Source organism: Cebus imitator, unplaced genomic scaffold, assembly GCF_001604975.1.
Source record: "Cebus imitator isolate Cc_AM_T3 unplaced genomic scaffold, Cebus_imitator-1.0 Scaffold325, whole genome shotgun sequence".
NCBI classification, from domain to species: Eukaryota; Metazoa; Chordata; class Mammalia; order Primates; family Cebidae; genus Cebus; species Cebus imitator.
The window spans coordinates 2,344,260-2,371,876 of record NW_016107640.1 but is presented as its reverse complement, the minus strand read 5'-3'; the positions used below and the strand labels follow the sequence as shown (position 1 = coordinate 2,371,876).

At 37.1% G+C, this 27,617-nt stretch overlaps 1 protein-coding gene across 4 annotated transcripts in view; it reads right to left on the bottom strand.

Moving 5' to 3' along the window:
- Window positions 1-6,525: 6,525 nt before the first annotated feature.
- Window positions 6,526-27,617, bottom strand: part of DMXL2 (Dmx like 2) — a 180,225-nt gene continuing 159,133 nt past the window's right edge. For 2 of the 4 annotated variants that reach the window (XM_017504635.2, XM_017504636.2), the window contains exons 30-44: window positions 24,018-24,145; window positions 23,393-23,478; window positions 22,466-22,667; window positions 21,196-21,313; window positions 17,802-17,864; window positions 16,932-17,018; window positions 16,729-16,850; window positions 15,530-15,668; window positions 14,523-14,583; window positions 14,267-14,394; window positions 13,346-13,423; window positions 12,058-12,149; window positions 10,322-10,374; window positions 8,837-9,054; window positions 6,526-7,947 (exon numbers count right to left, since the gene is read on the bottom strand). In XM_017504635.2, the coding sequence (XP_017360124.1) occupies window positions 7,738-7,947; window positions 8,837-9,054; window positions 10,322-10,374; window positions 12,058-12,149; window positions 13,346-13,423; window positions 14,267-14,394; window positions 14,523-14,583; window positions 15,530-15,668; window positions 16,729-16,850; window positions 16,932-17,018; window positions 17,802-17,864; window positions 21,196-21,313; window positions 22,466-22,667; window positions 23,393-23,478; window positions 24,018-24,145 (1,785 nt within the window). In that variant the 3' untranslated portion in view covers window positions 6,526-7,737. The remainder of the gene's footprint in view (window positions 7,948-8,836; window positions 9,055-10,321; window positions 10,375-12,057; window positions 12,150-13,345; window positions 13,424-14,266; window positions 14,395-14,522; window positions 14,584-15,529; window positions 15,669-16,728; window positions 16,851-16,931; window positions 17,019-17,801; window positions 17,865-21,195; window positions 21,314-22,465; window positions 22,668-23,392; window positions 23,479-24,017; window positions 24,146-27,617) is intronic. The other 2 variants (XM_017504637.2, XM_017504638.2) reach the window with 2 other exon arrangements.

Genomic DNA, 27,617 nt, shown 5'->3' with positions numbered 1-27,617 from the left:
CTAGCTATTCAGGGCCCAAAGGCTCTCCAGTTAGCAGATGATGAATCCTGCCAGGACTGGATCCTTTCTGTCAAGGCAATGGTTTCCATTTTGGCGCAGTATGTGTTTTAAAATGTCATCTGAGAGCTAGGGCCTGGGATAGGGGCCTCATGACTCTGAATGGTATCCTATCTTGCTGTTGCTGGGCTAGTATTTTAGATGTAATAAGGTACAGTCCTCCCCACTCTTCCCTCTCCTCTCCTCAAGTGCAAGGAGGAGGTCTCTCTTGGGACCATGAGCTGTGTAGCCTGGGGTTAGGGAAGGGGTGATGCCAGCACTCCCTTTGCTCCAGCTGGTGCCTCGGTACATTGTCCCCTCCAAGTCCACTGTCATGGTGTAATTCAGCACTGGGACTTGCCTAAGAGTTGTAGTCCTTATAGCCTAGACTGCCTTTCAAGTTTACTTGGAGACATAGACCACTGTAGCCCTCAGTGGCAAGGTTTACAGACACTCAAGGTCAGACTGCTGGGATCAGCACTTCCTCTCTGGCTAGGGTTGGTTTAAATGTTCCTTCCATGGGCAGGCATCAACTGAGTTTCGTCTGGTTTTCTTCTCTAACAGGACAGCACTGAGTTTATTGCCTCACAATTGCTGTGTTCTTCAGTGCCCAGAGATGCCTGGCTTATTTCACTTAGCATAATGTTTTCCAAACCCATCCATGTTAACACAAATGATAGTGTTTCCTTCTTTGTAAAGATTAAATAATATTTCATTGTGTATATACACCCCATTTTCTTTATTCATTTGTTGATGAACCCTTAGGTTGCTTTCTTTAGATGGCTATAGCAAACAGTGCTACAATGAAGATAAAAGTGCAAACATCTCTTCCACAAACTGACTTTTGCGTAAATATCAAAAAGTGTAATTGCTGGATTGTAAGTCTTCATTTCCTTAGGGTCAGTTGCTTGTGCTTTATTTTCTTCTTTTGGTGGTATCACGTGTCCTTGATTGTTCTTGATTCATGTGGACATGCATTCACGTCTGCACACTAGAAGAAGTAGTGGCTTATTCAAGTCTTGCAGACTTGCTTTGGTTGGGCAAGTACTTCAACCTGTCCAGAGATTCTGGCCAGGCTATCTGCTGTGGTTCGTGGGCAGGCTTGCTTCTTGTGTTCTTGAGCAGGCTGGTCTGGTGCCTGGGTCAGCAGATGGGTGGGGCCTGGTGCCTAAGTCTATAAGCCTAGATTCACTGGAGTGGACCTGTTGATTAGGTCCATGGGAGCTGACCCAGTGCTGGGGTACATACAGGCTTTGACTTTGAGTCTGCAGGGTCTAGCCAGGCAATGGGATGATCCTGGCACCCAAGTCCACTGGGAGAGACCTTGAATCTGAGTCTGCAGGGCCAGGTCTGGGTCCTGAATCTGCAGGGGCTAGCCCGCTACTGGGTCTACTAGGACAGGTCTGAACCTTGGATCTGCTGGAGCATGGGTCTGCAAGAACAGGCCTGGCACTGGACAGGCCTAGAGCCTGTGTCCATACATGCTAGCTTGGGACTGGGGTTTGTGGGTACTGACCTAGTGTGAGGGCAGGCATAAAGCCTGGGACCATGGGGGCCAGCCTGGTGCTGGGAAGACCTGAAGGCTGAGTCTATGGATGGCAGCCTGGAGTCTGGGACTGCAATGGCCAACCTGGAGCTGAGATAGACTGGTTCCTGAGGCAGCAGGTACCAAGCTGGTGCCTGAGGCCAGGGGTGTCTACTTGATGCTGGGGTAGGCCTAAAACCTGGGATTATGTGGGCCAGCATGCACTGAGCTGCTCTGGAGCCCAGGATTGCAGGGGCCATCCTGGTACTGGGGTCTATGGCTGCCAATCTAGTGCTGGAGCAGGCCTACACGATGGGTCTGCATGTGCTAGCCTGAAGTCTGGGGTTGTGTAGGCCCAGCCTGGCACTGAGGCAGACTGGATCCCTGTCTGCAAGGGCTGTCTGGAGGCTGGATCCATGAATGCTGGCCTGAGGCTGAGGAGCTCTGCGAATGCTGATCTAGAGTCTGGGGTTGCAGGGCCAGCCTGGAGCCTGAGGCTGCTGGCGCCAGCTGGGTGTTGGGGGCAGTCTGGAGCCTCAGGTCACTGAGGCCATCCTGGCAGTGGGACAGGCCTGGAGCCTGAGAATGGTCTGGAGCCTGAGGCTGCTAAAATGGTGCTAGGGCAGGCCTGGAGCTTGGGTCCATGGGTGTCCCACTGATGACTAGGGCTGCAGGGACTGGTCCAACACTGGAGTGAGCCTGAAGCCCAGAGCTATAGGGGCCAGCCCAGCACTGGGAATAGTCTGGAGCATGGAGCCATTGAGGACAGCCCAGCCCTGCGGTCAGTCTGAGGGAGTAAGTCCACTGACACCAAGGCAGGCCTGTATGCAGGTCCACAAGGTCTTGTCTGGAGCCTATATCCACTAGGGTCTGCCTGTTGCTGGATGGGCCTGATGAGTATTTGAGGCCATCCTGGAGCCTGCCTATGGTGTCTGGCCTAGCACTGGAGCCAGTCCAGAGCCTGGGGCTGCTGAAGTGAGCCTAGAAATTGTGTGGGCCCAGAAACGAAGTCCAGTCAGGGGGCCTGGGGCTGCAGGAAACTGCCTGGTGCTTGGATGGGCTTAGAGGCTCAGTCTGCGGGTACTGGCCTGAAATATGGGCAATAGGAGTCTAGCACAGGATTTTACTGGGGCAGGCCTGGTGTTGGGGTCCGAGGCACCATTCTAGTACTCAACTCCCACTCCCCCATGCAGAATGTATCTCTCTCCATGTCATACTGCCCAGGGTTGAAGGAAGGGTGGCATGGGTCATGTAAAACTGTCTTATTCTCTTCAAAGCATCTTTTCTCATTTCTGTGCAACATTCAAGTGCTGTAATCTCTCACTTGGTTTCAAGTGTATTTCCATGCATGGCTAGTTCTTTAAATTGGTGTTTCTGTGAGAGGGTGAGCATTGGAAAGACCCATTCTGCTATCTTGCTGTTGTCACTCTGAAAACTAATTATATTATAGATTGCTATCTACCTTTAAGTGATATATCACTTCACATATAGTGTAAGAAGCTTACAACAGTATATTTCTAGTATACTCCTCTCCTGGCCTTTGTGCTGATGTTGGCATACATTTTACCTGTACATATACATACAGTACATTATTACTTATGCTTTTTTATTTTTATTTTTTGAGAGTCTTGCTCCGTCACTCAGGCTGGAGTGCAGTGGCACGATCTCAGCTCACTGCAACCTCCGCCTCCCAGGTTCAAGCTATTCTCCTGCTTCAGCCTCCTGAGTAGCTGGGATTACAGATGCCCACCACCAGGACCAGCTAATTTTTGTATTTTTAGTAGAGACAGAGTTTCATCATGTGGGCCAGGCTGGTTTTGAATGTCTGACTTCAGATGATCCGCTCCCCCTCAGCCTCCCAAATTGCTGGGATTACAGCCATGAGCCACCACAACTGGCCTTATTTATGCTTTAAACAGACAATTGTCTAGGAGAGATTTAAACAGTGAGGAAAAGTATTAATGTAATTCACTTATGTAGTTATCATTACTGGTACTTTTCATTATTTTGAATAGATCCGTATTTCCATCTGCTATCATTTTTCCTTCTGATTGAGAAACTTTCTTTACATTCCTTTGACATTTCTTATAATGCAGATTTGTTGGTGATGAACTGTTTCACCCTTTTCAAGTCTTTATGTAAACTTCATTTTTGAAAGGTATTTTCACTGGGCAAACAATTCTAGACTGACAGCTTTTTTACTTCCAGTACTTTAAAGATACTGCTCTACTCTTGGTTTGCATTGTTTCTGAAATAAATTTGCTGTCATCTTTATCTTTGTTCTTGTGTATGCAATGTGTATATTTTCCTTTTGTGATCCCAGCATTTTTCTCTTATCACTGATTTTAAGCAATTTTATTATGATGGACATTGCTATAGTTTCCTTGTTTCCTGTGCTTGAGTTTCACTCAGCCTCTTGGATCTGTGATTGAATCAAAACTGGAAAATATTTGGCCATTATTTCAATTATATTTTTTTATTTCCCCTCCTCCCTCGGGGACTCCAATTACCCATTTATTAGGATGCTCAAAGTTGTCCCAGCCTCACTGGTGTTATTTGGTTCCAATGTTTTTTTAAAAGTGTTTCTTTCGGATAGTTTCTATTGTGCCTTCATATTCACTAATTTTTATCTCTGCAATGTCTAATCTGCTGTGAATTCCATCCAGTGTATTTTTTATCTCAAACCTTAATAGTTTTAATTTGTATGAGTTTGATTTGAATCTATGTCTTCCACATCTCTTCTTAACACATTGAATTGTTTCTCTAGCTTTTTGGATATATGAAATAGTTATATTTGCTATTAATTTTATCACCTGTTTCTATATCCATTTTGATGGATATTTTCCCCCTCATTATGGTTCGTATTTACCTACTTCTTTTCATGCCTGGTTTGAGTTTTTTTTTGTTTGTTTGTTTTAATGTCAAACATTGTGGATTTTACCTTTAGTGTTGGATATTTTTGTATTTATTCCTACATATATTCTGGAGCTATGTTCTCAGATAAAATTTAGCTATTTTGGAAACAATTTGGTCATTTTCCTTTTAGCTTTCTTAGGTAGGACCATGATAGTGTTTATCCTAAGACTAATTTTGTCCTGCTACTGCAGCAAAATCCTTGAGAGTACTACCTTTGCCCCATGACTTACATGGATGGTACCAGACCCTATATATGTTTTCCTTTCTATATATACTTATGATAACATTTAAGACAGGCATGGTAGCTCATGCCTATAATCCCAGCACTTTGGGATGCCAAGGCAGGCAGATCACTTGAGGTTAGGAGTTCAAGAGCAGCCTGGCCAACATGGTAAAACCCTCTCTCTACTAAAAATACAAAAATTAGCTGCACATGGTGGCACATGCCTGTGGTTCCAGATACTTAGGAGACTGAGGCATGAGAATCGTTTGAACCTGGGAGGCAGAGGTTGCAGTGAGCTGAGATCGCACCACTGCACTCCAGCCTGGAGGACTGACTTGAGACTCTGTCTCAAAAAGTTTAATGTATAAATCAGGCACACTAAAAGACCAACAATAATGAAATAAAACAATTAATATACCGTAACAAAAGCTATGTGAATGTGGTCTCTCCCTCTCTAAATTTCTTATTGCACTGTACTCACCTATTTTCAGACCATGGCTAACCACAGGTAACTGAAACCATGGAAAGCAAAGCCACTGGCAAGGGGGGCCTGCTGAATTCCTAGCTTTGTATGAGTAGATTGTTACCTCTAATCCCTTTTAGATGGCTGTTGTCCTGGGTGCCAGTAGTTTGCTCACATACTTACACTGATCCATTTTTCAACCAAATATTGAGGAAAATCTTGATGTGGTTTGACTGTGTACCCACCCAAATTTGGTCTTGTAGCTCCCATAATCCCCATGTGTTGTGTGAGGGACCCAGGAGGAGGTAATTGAATCATGAGGGCAGGTTTTTCCCATGCTGTTCTCTGACAGTAAGTCTCACAAGATGTGATGATTGTATAAAGGGCAGTTCCCCTGCACACACTTTCTTTCTTGTTGCCATGTAAGATGTGCCTTTGCTCCTCCCTTTACCTTCTGCCATGATTGTGAGGTCTCCCCAGCCATGTGGAACTATGAGTCCATTAAACTGCTTTTCTTTATAAATGACCTAGTCTCAGGTGTGTCCTTATAGCAGTGTGAGAACAAACTAATACAGACCTTTGCACTTCTGTGCAGCTCTGTTGGCCTTTGGTCTGCAAACTCTAGCCACATTATATTCCCCAGACTCACGGTTCAGCAACTTGGAAAGACCATTAGACTCTGCCTGGGTTCTCTCCCTGCCTGTGGCCTGGAAACTTTCTCAAGGTGGTAAGTTGGGACAATTTAAATGCTCACCTCTCAGGGATCACTGTCCCTCCCTACCTGATGGTTAATGTCTGGAGAACCATTGTTTATACATTTTGTGCTCTTTTTTTCTTTTAGTGGTTTCAAGCTAGAAGGTAAATGGAGTCCCTTACTGCTTTTATCTGACAGAGAAAATTCTCCTCTTTTTTTCTGAAAGCTCCTTTGAGCCAGGTTTGCTTTAGGCATTGTGATATCTCTCACAAGCTCATTTTCCTGGCTCTTCTTGTCAGTGGACATATTCTGATCTCCCTTACTTAGAAACAAACTAAGAGCCAAGACTCAGATTTGAGTTTTGGGTAGGAGGTTAGTACTTCATTCAGTAAACTTCAAATCTGTCTGGAAAAGGTACAGTTAGGTTAGTTCTTGCCCAGCTAAATCCCAACATTGGGTGCTTTTTCTGTCTGGCTCTCCACTGTGTCCCATTTCCTAGAATGGCTTCTGGTATATAAGGTATTCAGTAAATGCTTGTGAATGAATAAGCTGCCTAATAGCTTGCAAATTCTCTAAAAATTAAACATTTCATCAAATTAAAAATCTCAAATGTCAAAAACAGTATCAAAGAATGCCAGACCCATCTATTTAAACAGCTCAAACTAAAATAAAACTCTAACAAATAACATTTATTTTTCTTTTACATATGTATTTCACAGCCTGAACATCACATCATCTTCAGAGAAAGGTACTTTTATGCCATTATATTTACTATTTACCACACAGGCATTAAACATTCTCATTAACATGATGAGACAATTTGCTGGTAAACATTTAAACACACTGACATTAGTTTCGGTATCTCAACATATTTTTTGGTCATAACCAAGGAAATACATCAAAATATGACAACATTGGCTAATATTTTACAAGCAAATAATATTTAACTCTGCATAGTTTATACAGTAGGCTGTGGCAATAAATAATATCACCAATCTCATCAACTATTAACTGGCCACAAGAAGCCTAACATTCATTTTAATTATGATATGAAATGTTCTATTGGTGTAGTTTCAACATATCCTTAAATGTTGTGGGTGTTTAACTTTGAGTACATGAAAAGAAAAAGTACTAAACTGGACTAAGAAGGTGTGTTTGGTTAACTACAAATATGCCATGTTCACATAGTACATTCCTAACATGAAGGCAAATATGTAAATAGAAAAACTAGCAGTCAAAAAAATGTGAATGTGCAAATTGTGAGGAAAACATTGCATTTAAATTTGCACTCATTTGCAAGTTACAGTACTAGCTCAGTATAAACACTAACAGGAAAAATATTCAGCAGGAAAGAATGGAAATGCCTTCTCACAGCGGAGAACTGGTCACTGCGCACTGCTCCACAGCTAAGAAAGTTTTCCTGGTGGTCTAGAGCTCCTACCCTTATGATTATCCTTCATTCAACAAAGGAGGAGACTGCAGGCATGCTTCAATCAGTGGTAAGAACAGGAAGAAAAACCCGAATCAGCAACATTTTCTTCCTTAATTTGGTATAAAGGTACTTTTCATTATTTCAAGTTACTAATTTGCTAATCTCAAATGTTTTCTGAATCAGGTTTGCTAAATGCTGTAAAGAATAGCTATCCCTCATACAATACTAGGTTTGATTTTATTTTATTTTTTTAGTATGTTAGCATAAGGTACATGCTCATTCATTCCACCAACCTGTATAGCTAATACTTGGCTTGGGTCATTTTCAAATTCTACACAAAGATTCTCTGTTTTCAGTATGTTAACAACTGCTTAGAAAGCAGAATTGCCCAGTGATTACTGTAGTGTGCCTTTTAATTGAAATGTATATAAAAATAAAACCCCAATCTTTATAGAATGTCAAGAATTCTGTTAGGGATGTTAAAAGCACTGGGCAAAACCCTGGTTTTCAGCGTGCCATCTGCACCACAGGAGAAGATCCGGTTGCCCTGGATGATGTCAATCTGCATGACTCCAGCCCCAATGTTTCGAAATATAGATTGCTTGGCATGTTCACTTTTAAATGAATGAATTAGGCCATGACCTGTCAATCTCCAAACCTAGTGCAAAACAAAAAGAGTTTAAAAAAAAAATCATTAGGAAGCGACCAAAAGCAAAAACATGGCCCTTCTGCTCCCTTGGCCCAAGTGATCTCGCTAAAGCCCAACCATCCCATCCACTGCCTCCTTCATAAGAGCTTATCTAAGTGGGAAATAATAATACCACTCCCATGATTCATTTACTGTCCTTCTCATGTGTTTTTCTTCACATCCTCTTGTGGTTTCACATTAACCATAATGAACCATATGTAGCCCATTTCAAATTCAAGTAACTATTTGAGTTCATTCAATTTAATGTGTTCCTCATGGTGAGCTAGGCCCTAAGACTATGTAAAAGTAGTACGGTACAGAGAGAATCCCCTTATGATGGTTTGACTTAAGACTTTTTGACTTTATGACAATGTGAAAGCAATATGCATTCAGTACACTCCTGGGGTTAGTCTCTATAAACTCATAGTAAGTTGAAAATATTAAGTTGGAAGGATGTTTTCCAACTTAATATTTTTAACTTATGGGGGATTATGTCCTGACAAACCCATTATAAGTCAAGGAGCATCTGCACTAGCTTACTTACTGGAAATGTCACCTCTACCACACACGAGAGTCAAGTACTGAGGGAGAGGGGAGAAGCTTCTAAGGAGCCAAACTAATGTCATCAAAAAATTTCATGCATTACACTCATATACTTTACTCAAAAGAGAATGCTTTAAAGCTTTCTAATCTCATTAACCATAACAGTTTAGAAAGAACCATACAGAACCAAGGGGAGGTGGTAGAAGGTTGAGACATTTGATATATCCACAAAGCTTTATTTGAAAGAATGTGAAGTTTTTGTTTTTTCTCTTTTCAATCAGTCTTTAGCACATTCCAACCTCTTGTATTGACTCACCTTTATATTACCTTCTGCTGAACCTGTGGTAAAATATTCCTCATAGGGATCCAGAGCCAGAGCCTTAATAGCTGAATCATGGGCCTGGAATGTGTGAATGAGCTGCCTCTGCCTGATGTCAAAAATGCAGACGTGTCCTTTCCTACCCCCCGAGATTAGGAGTTGCTGTTTGGGTGCATATTGAAGTACCGTGGCACCATGATCATGGCATGTGAAACCTGAAGAAGAAAAACATCAGAGACTTTCTCAAAACGATTTCTTATCTTGGTAATTATGATGTCTAAATCCATATTTAAATACAGAAATTACTGATGCATTTTTCATCCTAAGGTACATTTATTGTTTTATAAGTCATTGAATTTCTGTAGTCATATGATTAAAGAAAAATGTAAAGCAATGTCAGAACAAACCTTTTGTATTCATAATCTCAATATGAAATAATACAAAGAAAAAGGAAGTATATACCTGAAGCCCTAAGTGATACTGCCTCATAAAAAGTATACTGAAGAGTAGAGACTGGGCAGATTCTGAAAGATGGTGAGTATTAACCCAGCCAAGTGCTGTATCGTAATTGAAACAACAATGGTACAGGAAAATGTGTGAATGTTTTCAGTTACAAGTTAAGTTATTTATCCTTCCCAGGAGTATTTGCATTTTAGTATGATTAAGGATTCAAATTAACATATAGAAAATTTGTATCAACATTAACCATTGTTCACAGAAATCTGCAATCAAATTGAGAAATAACTACATCTTTCAAAATGCAAATTGGTGTATTAAAAGACTGAGCATCTTTCTGTAAAACAATCTACTTAACTTCATTTAACCAAACTTATCTGAGCATGGAGCACTTTCTGGGTGGTACTATGTGGAAGAGAGAGAGGACACTAATTTGGTAAGTATTGTCTTAAAAGGAGTAATATTTAAATGACATTGTTTACATTTATAGTAATTATCATAAGGTTAACCTTTGTTTTATTTTACGGTTAGGGCCAGGTGTGATGGCTCACAGCTGTAATCCCAGAATTTAGGGAGGCAGAGGTGGGAGGATAGCTTGAGCTTAGGAGTCTGAGACCTGACTGGACAATACAGCAAGACCTCATTCTCCACAAAAAACGAAAAGGCAAAAAGTATTTTATGATTAGGTTTAATTCTTTAAAATATGCTCTTTTTTATTAAGCTCAATGAATACTTTGCAACTAATTTCTTAAATAGCCTTGTTAGTAGTACCACTATCGATACCATATTTTTCTGAATATAATACAACATAAAGACTATTCTAATAAGCTAGTTGGATTTCTGAGGCCATATATCTTTAACTCAGCAAGGAAGCCAGATACGTTAATTAACTTTTCCAACTTCAGTCATTCATTCTAAATATTTCTCCATTTTCAACCAGTGAATAAACACTCACTAGATTTGCTAATTAAAATCAAGAAAGCATTCTTTCATGGTATATTAAAAATATCATAAACCTTAACTCACCATGAATGAGGCTGTTTCCGGGTGATATTAATGTGTCCCAGAGGCAAACATTTCTTTTAAAAAAACACAAAAAAAAAAAAAAACACATCATGACTTAGAACAATTAAGTCATCATCAGGGACAACCTGTCTTTATCTTTTTTGTTCACTCACACCTATAGAGAGTAGTGATTCCCAGCTAGGATGGGGGTAGGGTCTGGGACTGGGAGTCTTATCCTTTCACCCTACACAGTTCCATCCCACCCAGCTCTGCCTGTCCCTGCATCCTCTACCCCATCGCCTTTCTGTTGCCACTGCAGGGAAACAGGAGATGTCATTCATGGGCGTGTGTTGCTAATGAAAACGGTGTGAAGTCCAAATAAATGTTGAGAATGATGGCGACAGTGTCAAATGCCTGTTACCCTGAATCCTCATCTCTCACCTTATACAAAAATTAACTCAAGATGGATCAAACTTTAACACCTGAAATCATAAAAATTCTAGAAGGTAACATAAGAAAAACTATTTTAGACAAAGAATTCATGACCAAGAATCCAAAGGCAAATGCAACAAAAATAAATGTGACAAACAAAAATGCTTCTGCACAGCAGGAGTAAACAGACAATCCACAGGGTGGGAGAAAACACAATGTATACACCTGGCAAAGGACGAATATCCAGAGTCTACAAGGAAATTAAATCAACAATTCTCAAAAGAAATACAAATGGCCAAGAAACATGAAAAAAATGCTCAAAACCACTAATTACCAGGAAAATGCCGCTTAACACTACAATGCAGTACCACCTTATTCCTGCAAGATTGGCCATAATTTAAAAACTAGAAAATAATAGATGTTGGCATGGATGTGGTGAAAAGTGAACACTTCTATACTGCTGGTAGAAATATAAACTAGTATAACCACTATATAGAATATATGGACATTCCTTAAAGAACTAAAAGCTGAACTATTCAATCCAGCAATCCCACTACTGGGTAGCTACCCAGAGGAAAAGAAGTCACTAATGAAAAAGACACTTGCACATGCCTGTTAATAGCAGCACAATTCACAATTGCAAAACGACGGAACCGACCTAAATGCTCATCAATTAACAAGTGGATAAAGAAAACGTGGTACATATACATCATGGAATACTACTTGGCCATAAAAAGGAATGAAATAATCGCATCTGCAGTAACCCGATGGAGTTGGAGACCATGATTCTAAGTGAACTCACTCAGGAATGGAAAACTACATATCATATATTCTCACTTAAGGATCAGAATGATATATAATGGACTCTGGGGACTTAAGGGGGTGAGAGGAGGGTGAGGGACAAAAGACCACACATTGGTTACAGTGTACACTGCTCAGGTGATGGGAATACCAGAATCTCAGAAATCACCACTAAAGAACTTGTCCATGTAACTAAATGCCACCCGTTTCCCATAACCTACTTCAATAAAATAAAAATGCTGAGAATGATGTCGATCAGATGCTTGGTAGTCCTGAAGAAATTAACAGTGTTAGCAGCAGTATTTTAAAAACAAGACTGAATAGCTTTAAAACACAAATTACACATTAGGAATAATTTTCATCTTTACTTTTCTTTTTGATAAGAAAAACCACTCTGAAATAAGAATTATGTAACGAAGTTATTTTTTAATGCCTAAAACTCTATTAGAAATCCACACTTTTAGCAAGAATACTTTTCTGCCTAAAGTTTTTATATTTCTTACTTTGCTTTTCTGTCAACCCACCTATTGTCATTGGAGTGTCCAGATGTGGCAACCAGACTTGAAGAGGTAATAAATGCAAAGTCACTTGTGGCTTTACTATGGCACTGCCAACTCTACAGAAAACAAAGTGCAACTGAAGTTACTTTACTTTCAGATAAAATTTGATACAGTACCAACATACATGTCTGCTAATAACATACTATATGCATGAGCTATGTCTGCTAATAACATACTATATGCATGAGCTAAGAACAGTTTTTAAAAACTCAGTCTAGAAAAAATAAGTGATAGTACAAGGGTTAACTGTCATGTGTATATTATTTGGCTACTATCCAATAATTTTTAAAAACCAGTTGGTAAAAACAAAGATCATGGTTTTTGGATTATGTAAGAATAGGACATTAAAGTACCTGAACCTACCTAAGCCCCATCACTTTTAGTAATGATGATTTCCAATACACATAATAAACTGTAATAATAATAAGCCACAAAGGAAATGCTTACAAACCTAACTAATCTTAGGATGTCAAGGTATTTTAAAATATAATCCATGTTTTTCAGTCTGGAATTATAATGGTACAGATCTGACTAAAGGCAAAAGTATAAATTCGAGATTACTTCCACTTCTGTGTAGACAAGGTACAGTCTATAGTGTACTAATTTAAGAGAAATATACACATAATTAAGAACATATGTATAGTTTAGAAAATTTTTTACAAGTATTTGGGTAATCCATCTCATCCCAGGAGGTTCAAGGTTTCCTGAACCTCACTCCACATATATGAAGCCTGTTTCACACAGGACATCACCTTCCATCCTCCCCGTTCCCTTCTTCCACTATATCTCCATCACCAAATATTTTGTGATACAATTTGGATTAATAAGGTGGCCCATTAGGACTGGTTATTTTATAATCTGGTAAGCAAAATTCTGGAACAAATTGGAATAGATATTTGGAACCTGATTCTTAATGATAGAATTTTATGGTATGTATATTAAGAAGATAGAGCTTTCAAAATGGATAAAATTGTAACAAAAATGTACCCTGATTTGTACCATGTACAGGGAAAGTCTCAGAAATTTAAAAAACATAATGACTGCACTTCAAAGGGAAAAGCAAGGCTTTTTGTTGTTCAGGTCATTTCAGCCTAAAACTAGGGCAAGGATGGGTGCTGCTGCTAGGCTGGGATTGCTGAACAAAATCATCATCCTCCCAATAGGACCACCCAATGAGATTCACTGTCTGAAACAGACACTTCATAAACAAAGTGTTGTCTGTATGCGCTCTAGGAACATTAGTAATACTTACCATGTAAGGTTTAGGATTTGATGCAGTTTGGTTAACTTGCCAGATACTCAGAAAACCCTCTCCATCTGCAACACCACACTGTAAGAACAGTATAACTACTAAACACATGTTCATAGCATCCACAGCAAAGGTAAAAACATGTAAAGGAAGTTCACTCAGACCCTACTAAAAAAAAAATTCTGCCTATGTTTCCATTGCTGTCATTCCCAAGAAAGTTCAAGTGCTAAAAAATTCCCTGTCACTTTTTTCCCTTTTTTTTTTTTAGAGACAGGGTCTCACTTTGTTACCCAGGCTGGAGTGCAGTAGTACAATTACAGTTTACTGTAACCTCAAACTCCTGGGTTCAAGGGATCCTCCAGGCTCAACCTTCTGAGTGGCTAGGACTACAGGCACATGGCTGGGCTAATTTTTAAACATTTTTTGAAGGGATGGGGGTCTCCCTTTGTTGTTCAGGTTGTCTCAAATGCTGGAGTTCAAGCAATCCTCCTGCCTTGGCCACCCAAAGTGTTGTAATTACAGGTGTCAACCACTGTGCCCGGCCATTCCATCACTTCTTAACTGCTTACCTGTTTCACTGTTTTCCTCCAACCTCTTAATAATGAAATTTAGTAAGAAACTAGGTTTCTCTCTAGAACTTGACTGTACTTATTAGGACTCACCAACACACTCAACAGAAGCAGTTTTTTTACTCTCACAGAATATTTAGTATCTTTAAATATATGATTAATCCATATTAAATTTTGCAGATTTTTGCTTCTATTGGAAGGAAAGAAGGTATATAAGTAGACTCCAACAAACTGCCTGCTCAGCTTAAATCCAGGGTCATTGAATTCATTTTTAGATGCACTTTTATTAATCACTTACTCCTAAATATCCACAATTATTTTCAGATGATTTTAGCAGTAGCCCCAAGAAACTAACCTTGTTGCCTTGTGAATTAAAATATAATCTAGTAACTCTTGCATTGCCAGCTTGACGAAAGCAGACAAGTTGCTGAGGCCGCGTCCATTCAAACATACGTACACTGCCGTCCTGAGCACCTGTAAGATCTGAAACACAAGATAAAAAGAAGGAAATAAGAAAAATGAAGAGTTAAAGAGTTCCAATCTATTCTATTCTATAAATCAGCCTCCAAATGAGAGGGAATACTTACAATTCTTAGGTCATAAATACTTACAGTATTGATGGACTGGGTGTGAAGTCATTCTCTTCACATTATGTAGGTTCCTTTTCATAAGCTTTTAAAAGAACATTTAAAAATTATTTTGTGTATTCAGAAGAGATGAGGAAGGATATGTTTCAGGATAAATTCTGACAACATTTATTCTTTTACATTTTGCTTATTAATGAGATAAAGCCTGTTACAGATGTTCTGAACCACTACATAGAACACTTGTCTGCAGAGGCTGAGGAAGAACAGTCACTTGCTGTTATAGCCCTGGCCTATGAGGTTACCAAGCAGCTTCATCTCATAATAAAGGAACTCTTCTTCAAGTGTCCCTCCCTGAGGACATTCAGGAGTACCTCCAGGTGCTTCAAAGCAGAACAGGAGAATGGGACCCCTCCAGCTACAATGACAAGAATGTTACTGATGTGCTTTCAAACAGACATGAATTCCCCTTTAACTTTGCTTTACTGATTTGTATCTCAGTTTATTCATCTATAAAATGATAATGGAGGGTAATAATAGCAACTACCACCTAGGATTGTGGTGAGAAAAAGCATGCACCTGCCACTAAGAAAGTCGTCTGAGGCCAGGTGTGGTGGCTCGTGCCTGTAATCCTAGCACCTTGGAGGCTGAAGTGGGTAGATCACTTGAGCCCAGGAGTTCGAGACCAGGCTGGGCAATGTGGTGAAAGCCTGTCTCTACAAAAAAACACAAAAATTAGCCAGGTGTGGTGGCATGTACCTGTAGTCCCAGCTACATGGGAGGCTGAGCTGGCAGGAGCCCAGGAGGTCAAGGCTGCAGTGAGCCGAGATTGCACCACTGCACTCCAGCCTGGGTGGCAGAACCAGACCCTGTCTCCAAATAAAAAAGCCACAATAAATGTCAGCTGTCATTATCATGGCCGATTTACTGGTCTTTGTCCCTGATCTTTAGGATCATTCCTATGCCAAAGTGATTCCAACTGATTTTTCAGACAGTCCAAATCCAGAAATGATGCCTATAAGTAAATAACATACCACACTAGCTCCAGTGCTAGTCTGTCCACTGCCCAGCCATGGCAGAGATGAAGGTGGATGCACCTGACTTGCTGAATAGGCTGTTGCACTGGGTTGATAAAGAGTTGTAGTGGAACCACGATAATCAACATCGTCTGAACTGTGAAAAACATGAGTTACTGTGAAAGTTCCCTTTTCTCTTAACACAAATTCCAGTTAAAGAGCTTCTTATGTACCCACAGGTCAATCTTTATTTTAAATAAAGTAGCCATGAGAAAAATTAGGTACAAGTCCTAATTGCCAATTTTAATACTGGTTAACTTTTTTCCCTTTTGGCAAAATATAGTCTGATGTTACTTGCAGACAACTTTATTGCTGCATAAGTTGAAACAAATGTTTGTTTTAAAGTATTTAATATACATTTGTTTTTATCTATGGAAAAAAATATGTTCTCTTCAAGTATAGATATTTCAGTATCAAATTAACACATCTAAAGAAATCTGAATTTAAAGATTTCTTGGAGTAAGATAGATAAAATGTGAAAGTAATTTTTGTAATGGATTGTACCATAGTACATGGTTGTATCTACTCTGAAATGTGAAATTAAATCCTAGTTACATCACATACTAACAAAAGAAAGAATTCAACAAAACAAGGAGAGAAACTATCATGGCACTATCCTCAAGCACATACAATTTCTAAGAGTCTGGAGAAAAGCAAGAGGAAGGGCAAACCATGGAGGAGAAACCTTAAAATAAGGAAGAATGGCAAAACACTCTTGGTGAAGTGTCCATAGCTTTAATGAAAAGTAAAGCCCTCGACATTTCTGTCTGTTAAAAAAAGGTATGCTTATCAGGTGATAAGAAGAAACACTGCAAAATTACTCAGTAAATGTGACTCATCAGTATAATTAACATATTTGTGTATACTGTTTTAATTATCCAGATCAGATTAATACACTGAATATCATGAAGCCAAGTGTCAGGGGTTATTCTGATTCAAATACTTTCAATAGTGTAGGGTTTAATGGAAGAAGTATAATTTATTAGGTTAATGTAGGCAAAGACTTTCATTGGCAGCTAAGCCAATTATATTTGTCACCTACCCAAATGAAGAAAGAGATACATGTATACCTTTTGAAATAATTCAAATCATATGCATAACCATTTAGTGGGTACTTCTTACAGAAAACTATATGTAAAAGTGACTGTGAGACAAACCTTTTGGATTCTCTGTCATATTCTTCTCCGATCCATATATATGACTGACAGGCCAGTAGAGCAGTAACATCAAGTTCTTGAACATCGTGTGTTGAAGCCAAAACAATTTCATTACAATTTGCCTATAAAGCAAAAGCAGATTCGATGATTTAAGCAATTTCACTAAAGAGAAATACATTGTTTATAATGATGACAGTTTTTACCTTATTAACAGAAAATGCCATGATCATATCAGATTCCTTATGAATGACTTTCGCCTTTCCACCTGGATAGCCTAGATCAGCTTCAACCTAGAAAACATTCATCAGCAGTTTTAGTTGCTGCAGCACATCTCTATTTAGAGTTACCCACATCCCATAAGATTTAAAAGTAGGATAAGAAGAAGATGTAGAAGCAGCAGCAGCAGCAAGAAGAAAGAATAACTTTAATGTGTTGAAAACTAGCTTTGGAAAATTTGCTTAAATTCTCTGATGTCTTGTAATCACCCCAATTTCCAGTGTGATGGTAAGATACTGATTAATGATCACAAAAGATGGCTAATACATTTTTATTAGTAATTTATACAGTAATATGTCTTAGTTCTTCCAAAAGTGTATAAATATTCTGAAATAAGAATGTGTATACATTAAGAGGCACAGACTGAAATAAAAAGACAGAAAAACCACAAAGAAATCACCCTTTGAATAAGGGTGATGAGCTTGAAATAAGGAAAAGTTGGAAAGAGGGATAGTTTGAAAGGAATGAAAGAGACTGATGAGAGGAAGGTTTAATGGTTTAAGGTTGGTGATGGAAAGGAAAGAAAAGTCAGAATCAAGAAGGAAAGATGAAACAGCCATGCTTAAAACAGAAAAAGTGACAGAAGTGAAGATGGAAAAGGGAGCAAGAAAGAGAAGAACCAAGGCAAGCCAGATACAGTGAAGCATCTCCTCCCCTATACCACTGACGTGGTACAGGAGTACTATGAGTTCTCTGAGTAGCTAGCCAGTTGGGCAGGTCATGGTTAGTATCAGAAATGAGGCGTTAGCTCCTTGAACTTTAAAGAATGAGCTAAATATAAAATCTTGGAATACTACCTTGATGTGGCAATCTTCTGCTATGAAGTTTTGTTTGACCTGCTCCACATGTTCTTCTACAGACTAACACCACACCGACACAAACACAAAACACATGCATGGAACGAAATTATAAAGAGAGTGAAATATTTCAAGCTGAAATGGTCACTCCACCACTTAAAGATGATAAAAATGAATTTGCAAAATCAAGTAAAAATTAAACTGAATAAAACAGTCATCAAACACAACACAAAGCCAAAGAGCAAAATTAATGTGACTATTACATACACACGAGAACATAAAACCTATTTCAAAATAAAAATTAGTTATCTGTATACAGTTTTAAGAAATTTAAGTTACATAACTGGTAAAGTGTAAAATTAAAACCCACATGTATAAGCAGATGCATAACGTGCTACATAAATTCCTACCCTATAGGGGTTGATTTCAAATCAAAATAAAATACCTGTTTCTAAAGAGAGATCTCAAATACTGGTATTTATTTCACTCTTATAAGGAACTTGAGTAACCACATGATTTTTCTCTAAGTAAATAAATGTTTAATAAAATCAGGCATGGAAAAGAAATCACTCAGCAATTTGCTCCTGGGTTGATGCAGGGTCCTAAGGATGGCCACAATCAGAAGTTATATTTCTGCTCTGCTGTGGACACCTCTGAAGGTTTGATCAGAGCAACAAACTCTTCCTCATACCTTTTCAGGTGACTGCCTCCCTTCCGTCATGAAGGGCCAAATTTTCTGACCATGCCTTCACAGACTCCCCTATGGTTGCTGCAGCTAATAAAGAAGCGCCTAAGAAAACTTGCAAGGAATGGTCAATGTGTGGCACAGCTAACTTAGCAAAGACCAAACTGCTGGAGAATCTATTTGTCTTACATAAGTAGATGAATTCACCAGTCTGTTTCCCGAAAACAGGTTTTGTGAAATATTTTTCTTTAATATGTTCAGTGAGTAAAAGATCTTATTAATATAACTTCAGCATTTCTCAGGGAAATTTTTTTAAATGCACCCAGCATTTTTAGGATTAGCCTGCCAATTTTATTAGTCAATTTTCCGAATTTGCCAAAATTAGTGATTACCAAAATCCTATCTGACAATTTTAAAGATAAAGCACTCTTACTGGATGGATAGAGTTTTAATAAGTTTTGCCTATTTCTGAGCCTAGTGACCAGTTTTTGTTTTGTTCTAGCAGCCTTAACATTTTATTCATAAATTTGCTCTTAATGGAAATACTTTTTTTCAGATCTGTGTTATTCAAAACAGCAACCACTAACCACATGTAACTACTTAAATTTAGATTAAAATTAAAATTTTAAATTCTGTTTCTCAATCATGCTAGCCATATTTCAAGTACTCAGTAACCACATGTGGCTTGTGACTACTATGTTGGACTACGCAGATACAGATTTCCATCATCACAGGAAGTTCTACAGGACAGTACTGGATGAGACAGTAATTTCATTCAGTGTTTTAAAATTCAAAAGGGTACATGATAAAAATTCTTCCATCCTAACTCTCAATCATGTACTTCCCTTCCTTGGAGCCAACTGATGCTTACGTAGCACTTGAAGAAACATTCCATTTACCTCTGTCCTACTTTCCTGTTCATGGGGACCCTATGCTGGGAGAAAAATGGAAGAGTATACACAGAGACAGAGGGGCATAATGGAAGGGAAAATAAGGGGTGAAGAGGGGGAGAATTAGTTAAGGAAGAAGCAAACTGGTGGGGAAGGCAAGACAAGAATGGGAGGGTACAAGAAACCCAGACACCTGGCTTCCCACAGCACTCTGCACTCTAACAAGTCAGCTACTCAAGCTGCTATCAACCTTACCAATACTTAAAACATACTTGTGATAAATCATTAATTTTAATAATTTGAAGAACAAAACACTCAGAAAATTAATCACTCAATGAACTTGTTTTCTGTGACTAACAGGTATTGAATGATAGGCTGATTGAGACAGGGTCTCACTTGTTACCCAGGCTGGAGTGCCGTGGCATGTGATCTCAGCTCACCACAACTTCCACCTCCTGGGCTCAAGTGATCCTCCCACCTCAGCCTCACAAGTAGCTGGGATTACAGACATGCACCACCATACCCAGATAATTTTATCTTTTGTAGAGATGGGTTTTCAACATGTTGCCCAGGCTTGTCTCAAAATCCTGAGTTCAGGAGATCCCCTGCCTAGGCCTCCCATAGTGCTAGGATTACAAGCCTGAGGCACCGAGCCTGGCCAAAATCTTTTATTTTAAATCACTATCTTAGATTCCTATATCTTAGTTTACAGAATTTGGACTTAGCACCACTATAGGAAATACTGTACACAGCAGTTTAAATGAAAGAGGCAAATAATTTGCCTCTGTGATTTCCTTAACAAAGCTCACGTCAATAATTTCAATGCCATAAGGGTATGTTGTTATGAAAAAGCTTATAACTAGATTCAAAAGTTTTCTTCTTCTACTTCCTCATTTAAGTACATAATTTTTAAATCCATAGAGTAAACAAATGACTGTTCATAAGGGCTGATCACAATTACCATTCAGGTAAGGAACAAGTATGGTAGGTTCCACTGCCCTAGGCATGAGGAAAAACTGAGAAGCACGTTTATACTTTATCTTGGGAAATCGAGCCATATGGACTCTGTTTCAGTTTTCACTTTTCTAAGTGAAATATAATTCATTTTGTCTCTTCTCAGTAATTGTGCTTGCCAAATCTTTAATTACATCAGACACTCAACTCTGAACACTCTTCAAGCTGCTCATTACCTCACTAAATGGCCAAACAGACCGAAATCCTCATATAAAAGGTCCTACTTTTATAAGGAAGACGTCATCTGCCAATCTCCCAAACTGTTGATTCTTCTTGAATCATGTCTGCTATTATATTACTAATTATGTTAACTTAAAAATAACCATGCAATGCAGAACTTTTGCCTTGCTTTGTAAGAGCAATCTTCCTTCATCTTGTATTTGCTATTTTGGATCTTTATTCTGTTCATTTCTAAGTGCTAAGTAAATAAAATGTTTTTTAAAAGTTGTATTATATTTCAAACACACATTTGGAGAATATTATAGAGTATGTTTATATATTAAATTCCTCCATCACAATTCCATCCATTACAATGTTTATTAAATGTAAAAACCTAATAACAAATATTATAAAGAAAGTACCAACTTTCACTTGAATATATGTAATTTATCAAGGTACCTATGTTGTTTCATTGCTATAAAATGAAAATTGTAAGGTTTTATCTTAAAAGCAGTTGACTGTAATTTAGTCAACTCTATTACCCAGCCAAAAAGAAAATTTCAGAATAAATTGAGCACTGATTTCCTTAGAAATGTTAAATCAAACTAAAGAAAAATTACAATAGAAAATATTTTTCTCAAAATACCTCACTCTGCTTTCTTTTCTTAGTGAAAATATATCTAATAAACGTCTCTTGAAGGACTTCTTGTTTAACAAGGAAATGCCAAAGTCGTTTGACTGGAAATGCAGAAGAATCCCGGGACCTATTAAAAAAATGAACATATCACACTATTTCAGTCTTCAGAAAATATGTTTACATTTCTAGATATGTATAAAACCTTCACAATCTATTGCAAAGAAGACATAGCATTAAGTTCAACAAAACTATACAGTTTTACTTTTAATTTTTAGTTCTAAAAATCATTTATTCATCTAGCAATGAATTCTCTAATTACACTGAATGAACCAGTTAAGCTGGGAGTCAAATGAATCTCTTATTATTCTCTTTTTAAATTATACTTTATGTTGGTCCTGTTGGTTGAAGCGTATCAGCAATGAATATAAGTCATAGATATCAATTATAACAGCCTAACAAGCTAAAAAGCTTTGTTCTTTCAAGCTTTTAAGAAATACTCTTAATCAGAGTCCACTACCTCAAAAAAAAAAGCATGCTGCATATCAAAAGGGGCCTAGATGTAGAAGATCAAAACATCAATTAAAAGCCTTTAATGTGTTTACTGTTAAATTACTGACAAAAGTCAGAAGCACTGTATTTGCATATATAGATTTTTTAAAAAATCTGTAAGAGTTTTGACAATAAAAACATAAATATGCCAGCTGCAGTGATGCATGCCTGTAATCCCAGCACTTTGGGAGGCCAAGACAGACAGACTGCTTGAGCCCAGGAGTTTGAGACCAGCGTGGGCAACATGGTGAAACCCCATCTCTGCAAAAAATACAAAAAAATTAGCTGAGCACAGTGGTGCTCGCCTGTAGTCCCAGCTACTAGGGAAGCAGAGGTGAAAGGATGGCTTGAGCCTCGGAGGTCGAGGCTGCAATAAGCTGAGATAGTACCACTACATTCCACCCTGGGTGACAGACTGAAACTCTGTCTCAAAAAAAAAAAAAAAAAAAAAAAAAAAAAAAAAAAAAAAAAAAAAAAAAAAAAAAAAAAAAAAACAACCAAAAATTAATACAATAAAGATTTTTTTCCTTTATGTAAATGGAAGTCTACTGAATTACAGGTAATACTGGAAAAAAATTCTATTCAAATGTATGGTTTTCCTTATTCTGCTAAAAATAGGACTGCAGATTCAAAATTATGAATGTTTTAAAGTGTACTGCCAGATTTAGCCAAACTGTCCTCCAGAAAAGTTAAGCTACATTCTTTATCAGCATTATAAGAGCTTTCTTACTTGAATGGGGTATTTTCAGGTTCTAGCATTGCTTTATTTCGAAGAATAGCTGGTCCAGCTCCCACTGAAAGGTCAGTTGGATATGTGTTGATATAGTTAGGGGGTGGACCTTCAAACTGATCCATTTTCTCTTGCAAGATCTGTTCCCAGTTTTCCAAGTTTTTAATCACAGCAGTACCTAATGGTGATGTTACAGGCAGCTCTACAAAGTGACAGAATGTTATTTAGTTTAATAAAAAGTATTGATCATCATCCAAATATTTACAGAATCTGAATTCTCAGAGACAAAACTTCTGAAAATACAAATAAAACTGGAAATGTTAGCCTAATACTGTTTAGATTCTTAATGCTTTGAACAGAAGAGAAGGCCAGCTCTCCAAAAGCTGAGAAAATGTCTAGCTTCCCCAGTGTGGTTTTCTGCTCTTTCTCAATCTTCTGTGTTGACAGTAATTCTTGATATAATTTAAAGTATTAGACTGAAGGCAGGTGCTGTGGCTCACACCTGTAATCTCAGCACTTTGGGAGGCCAAGGCAGGTGGACTGTTTGAGCTCAGGAGTTCAAGACCAGCCTGGGTAACATGGCAAAACCCTGTCTCTACAAAAAATACAAAAATCGGCCCAGCATAGTTAGACACCTATAGTCTCAGCAACTCAGGAGGCTGAGGTGGGAGGATGGCTTGAATGCAAGAGATGAAGTTTGCAGTGAGCTGTGATCATGCCACTGCACTATAGCCTGGGCGACAGAGCTATACTCCGTCTAAGAAAATAAAAATAAACTCACAGATTGGAGCATACAGTAAGCAAGACTTTATAAAATCTCTGGTACCTTTTAAAAAGGTACCAAATGACCTTTTATATAGATTTTGTAAAGAGAAACTTGACAGTAATTTATTATTTTTAATAACAATATTAAAATCCCAAACTCACCAGAGAATTCCAGTCCAGCAATGGGAAAGAAATTCTTGACATTGTGAAGTGCTAGCTTAACCATTGTCAAATGTAGAAGAGCCCAGCTGTTCAAAGAAGGGCAAAAAATAGTCTTTAAGTAAAAAATAAAATCATGGGAGAAACACAGTGGAGGAGCTCCCTGCCAACTGTTTAGCCCACTCTCCAACCCAGAAAAAAGCTGTCCTTGAAATTAACGACACAAAAATGGCACCTTTATGATCACTGAATATAAAAAACTTGCAATACTATATTACGCTTGCTGAAAATTACCTCATGGAAAAATAATTACCATAAATAAATACCATATAGGTCACATGGAACCTAATAGTATACCAATAAATTACATATTAAATTCTAATAGTATAACCATAAGTTACATATGTTTTCCTTACTAAAAATGCTTGTGTTTGCACTCTCCATGAAAGCTAGTCTTTGGATGTAGAGAAAATACTATCTAGAAATTGACCTCAAAGTTGCAGAATTTGTAACCTGGAAACATAAGCAAGTTCTCATATAAATTCAGGATAATAATGTCATTTAAAATTATATTGAGATTTAAAGAAAAGCCAAAAAAAAAAAGAAAAGAAAGGTAAGTCTTATTTACCTATAGGAATTTGGATCTTGGTGCTCCTGTATTTGTGTATCTGAAAAAAAGGCATCATCTTCTTCATCACTATGAATGCTTTCATCAGAATCATATATAACACCACTATCAGACAAAGGAAGAAATGGCTGCAATAAAAGGTAAAGTTTTTTTTACAAGATATAATTTTATAAACATATAAAATATATTTTCACTATATTATTTATGTATTATATATTTAATATAGAAAATATTTTTAGTATATAATTATTTTTTTCTAACCTAAAAGTAAACATTTTCAATGGTGTCAGCTTAAGTAAAAATTTTCTTTTGCAGATGATGCTATATCTATAAAAGTCAAGATGACTAGACAAAACTCTCAGATTCAATAATTAAATAGCTAGATGTGAAAAAACATTTCATAGTTTTCTTCTTATAGATAAGCAATAAAAAAGTTAGAAAAGTCTAAAGAAATAAAAAAACTATAAAAACTGTGAGAGAGCTACTGTGAAGGAAATTATAAACCTTTGTAAAATTATATGAAGGGAGGGACTGAAATATGTAAAAACTATAATTCTTTGCAAATTAATTTATATAGGCTTTGAATAATTTCAATAAAAATCCCCCTGGGAATTTTTCTTCCTGTTTTAAAACTTTAACATGATTGTGAAGTTCGTAGAGAGGAACAAACAGATGAGAATAGCTGGGAAATTTTTTTTTAATTAATAAAACTAGTTTTTTTTAGTGGATATTAAACTAAGAAAAATATAGTCCAGTAATTGATTGATGCAAAAATATCGTACAAAAATTGTATATGTATAAGAATTTAACAAAGATAACAGCTTAAGTCACTGGGAGAAAAGGAAGGATTATTTAATGAATAATAATAGAACAACTAGTTAGCTATGTGTAGGGATGGGAGATGAAGTCTTATCCTGCCTGTTCCTTACTTTATTCTAGATAATGGAGAAAGGAAAAGAATAGGAGGAAGCAGAGAAGAAAGGTAAAATAAATGTAAACATTTATTAGTAGAAAAGTCTTCTGCTTAAAAACAATGTATTCAATAAGGAAATGTATGAATACATCTAATTTTTAAACTTTTTAAAACTTCTGTGTATGATAAACTTTTTAAAACTGCAAATGCATAATAAACAAAATTTTAAAACAAATAAACTGGAAAAGGTATAACAAGTAAGATAAACTAATAATGTCCCTAAATAGGTATCCATAAAAAGAAAAAACACTATAATTTCAATAGATAATTCAGGTAAGAATATGAAGTCAATACCAGAAACTGGAAAATCAAATGGCAATAATATCATTAAAATTTGAATGTCACTAACAGAAAATAAAATATCAAATAATAATTAGCAATATAATTAACATCAAATTGTCAATTAATAAAATTAATCTATAAAATTAACAAAAATGAAAAAGGAATACTTCATGCTAATACGGGGGTAAAGTCAGATGCATTCTCTCACTGTTCTCAAGAGAGTACAAATTAGTAATGTGGTAAATAATCTGGCAAATATGTATTAAAAGCCTTATTTAAGTTTATAGCCTTTGACCTAGTACTTCTTAAGGAAATAATCTGATCATGAACAAGATGTATCTTAAAAGATACTGCTCTTGGCATTATGAACATCAAATCTCTAATTAAGTAAACTAGTGTATTCACCAAAGTGAATAGTTACAAGTCTAAAAACAATGATTAACCAAGTAAAAGTGAGCACCCCAGTATCTGACTGTGGTTTCTAAATATCATTTCTTACAAAAAGGAACCAGGTTATTTAAAGAAATGATTGTTCTCAGTCACAGGGAGGAAATATACATGATTAGCCTAAATTAACTTAAAGTAGAAAGCAGGAAAACTCAAACACTAGTAGAATAATCTCAAAAAGATTCAGAGCCAACTGTGGAAGAGGCTCTCACTGGCAAAGCTGGATAATCTGAGTCCCCGTAAGAAAATAACTGCAATGGATTAAAACATATAAAATATGTTTAAATTTATAAGATCATAACAAAACTGAAAGCAAAAGAAAACTCACTGGCCTCCTCTGAAGGATGCTTGGGAACCAACTCATCATTTTGAAAACTGGTACACAAAAGCAAAGAATAAAGCATTTATCCTGTCTTTCCCATTCAAAATGTACTTCAGGGTAACCAAATAGGTTGATGAAGAGACATTCCAGCAAATACATGAAAAATGAATGATAGGATTATATTATCATAATTTAAAACTTTCACTGAAATAATAAATGTAAGCAAAGATCATCAACTAAAATCATAAAAAGCTTCCTCACAGAAATACACAAAACCACCAATAAAGTTAATCCTGCTCTCCCTCTTCTTATCCAATCAGAATGAAACTGGCTTTAACTTTCACAAGATTCAGAAGAACAAACTATGGTGATGCCATCGGCAAAATCTGTTGAAAAATTCTACAGGTCAAATACTTTCAGGGGCAAAAAAAAAAAAAGTGGGAGCTCAGTTTAAAAAAAAAGAGAGTGAGAGATGGAGGTGGAGCCTACAGATTAAAAGAGACCTAAGATGAAGCAACCACTTGCAGGGTATGAATCGTATTTTAGATTCTGATTTGAACAAATCAACTATATAAAAACATTTAAGATGCAAGTGGTAACATGTGAACACTTTCTGAATACTTGATAATATTAAAGATTTGTGGGTGTGTTCCTGTGGGTATAACACTAGTGTAGATCTATTTAAAATCCTTTTTTTCAAAAATAAATACAGAAATATTTTTTAATGAAATTTCATGTCTGGATTTGCTTCCAAACAATCTAAGTAGAGGTATAAATGAAACAAGACTGTCTATGAGTAGATAATATTTGAAGTTAGATGATGGTAAATAAAATATTCATATGCCATTCTCTCTCCTTTTGCATGTCTGAAGTTTTCTAAAGTTTTTTTTTAATGACAGCTGTATATATCAACAGATGTATAAGTTTTTAATGGCATAAAAACTGTTTACCTTGTAATAATATTAACATAATTAACTATATAAACTGATCCATTATATATATTTTTTAATCTGAGGAAAACAGTTTAGAAGTTTGCCAAGCTGCTAACAGTTATCTTTGCATAGATGAGTGCTATTTCCCTTCTTTATATTTCTTTGCATTTTCCAAATCTTCAAAACATATATCAGGAGGAAGCATTTTTGAAAAACAAAAATTAATTTAGCACATTACCATTTACAATCTTAATATTGTTATCATTCACATTAATGATACAATGAGCTTTCATTCATGGCAAATAAAAATTTTAAATTAAAAAGGTAGGAGTGGGAACTGCCTATACATTTTTATGAGTACTTTATTACTTCCCTGGTTTATTAGCTAAATACAATTAAGTGTGACTCAGTCAGCAGCCTTAAGGGATAGGCCAGAATGACTCTGGTAAGTATAACTGGGACCCTGATGAAGTGCAAACCTGGAAATTTGCGCTCACAATGTGCCTAACCCTGTAGTTCTCAAACTTTGGCACACATATACACCATGGAATATTATGCAGCCATCAAAAACGATGAGTTTGGGTCCTTTGTGGGGACATGGATGAACCTGGAAACCATCATTCTCAGCAAACTGACAGAGGAGC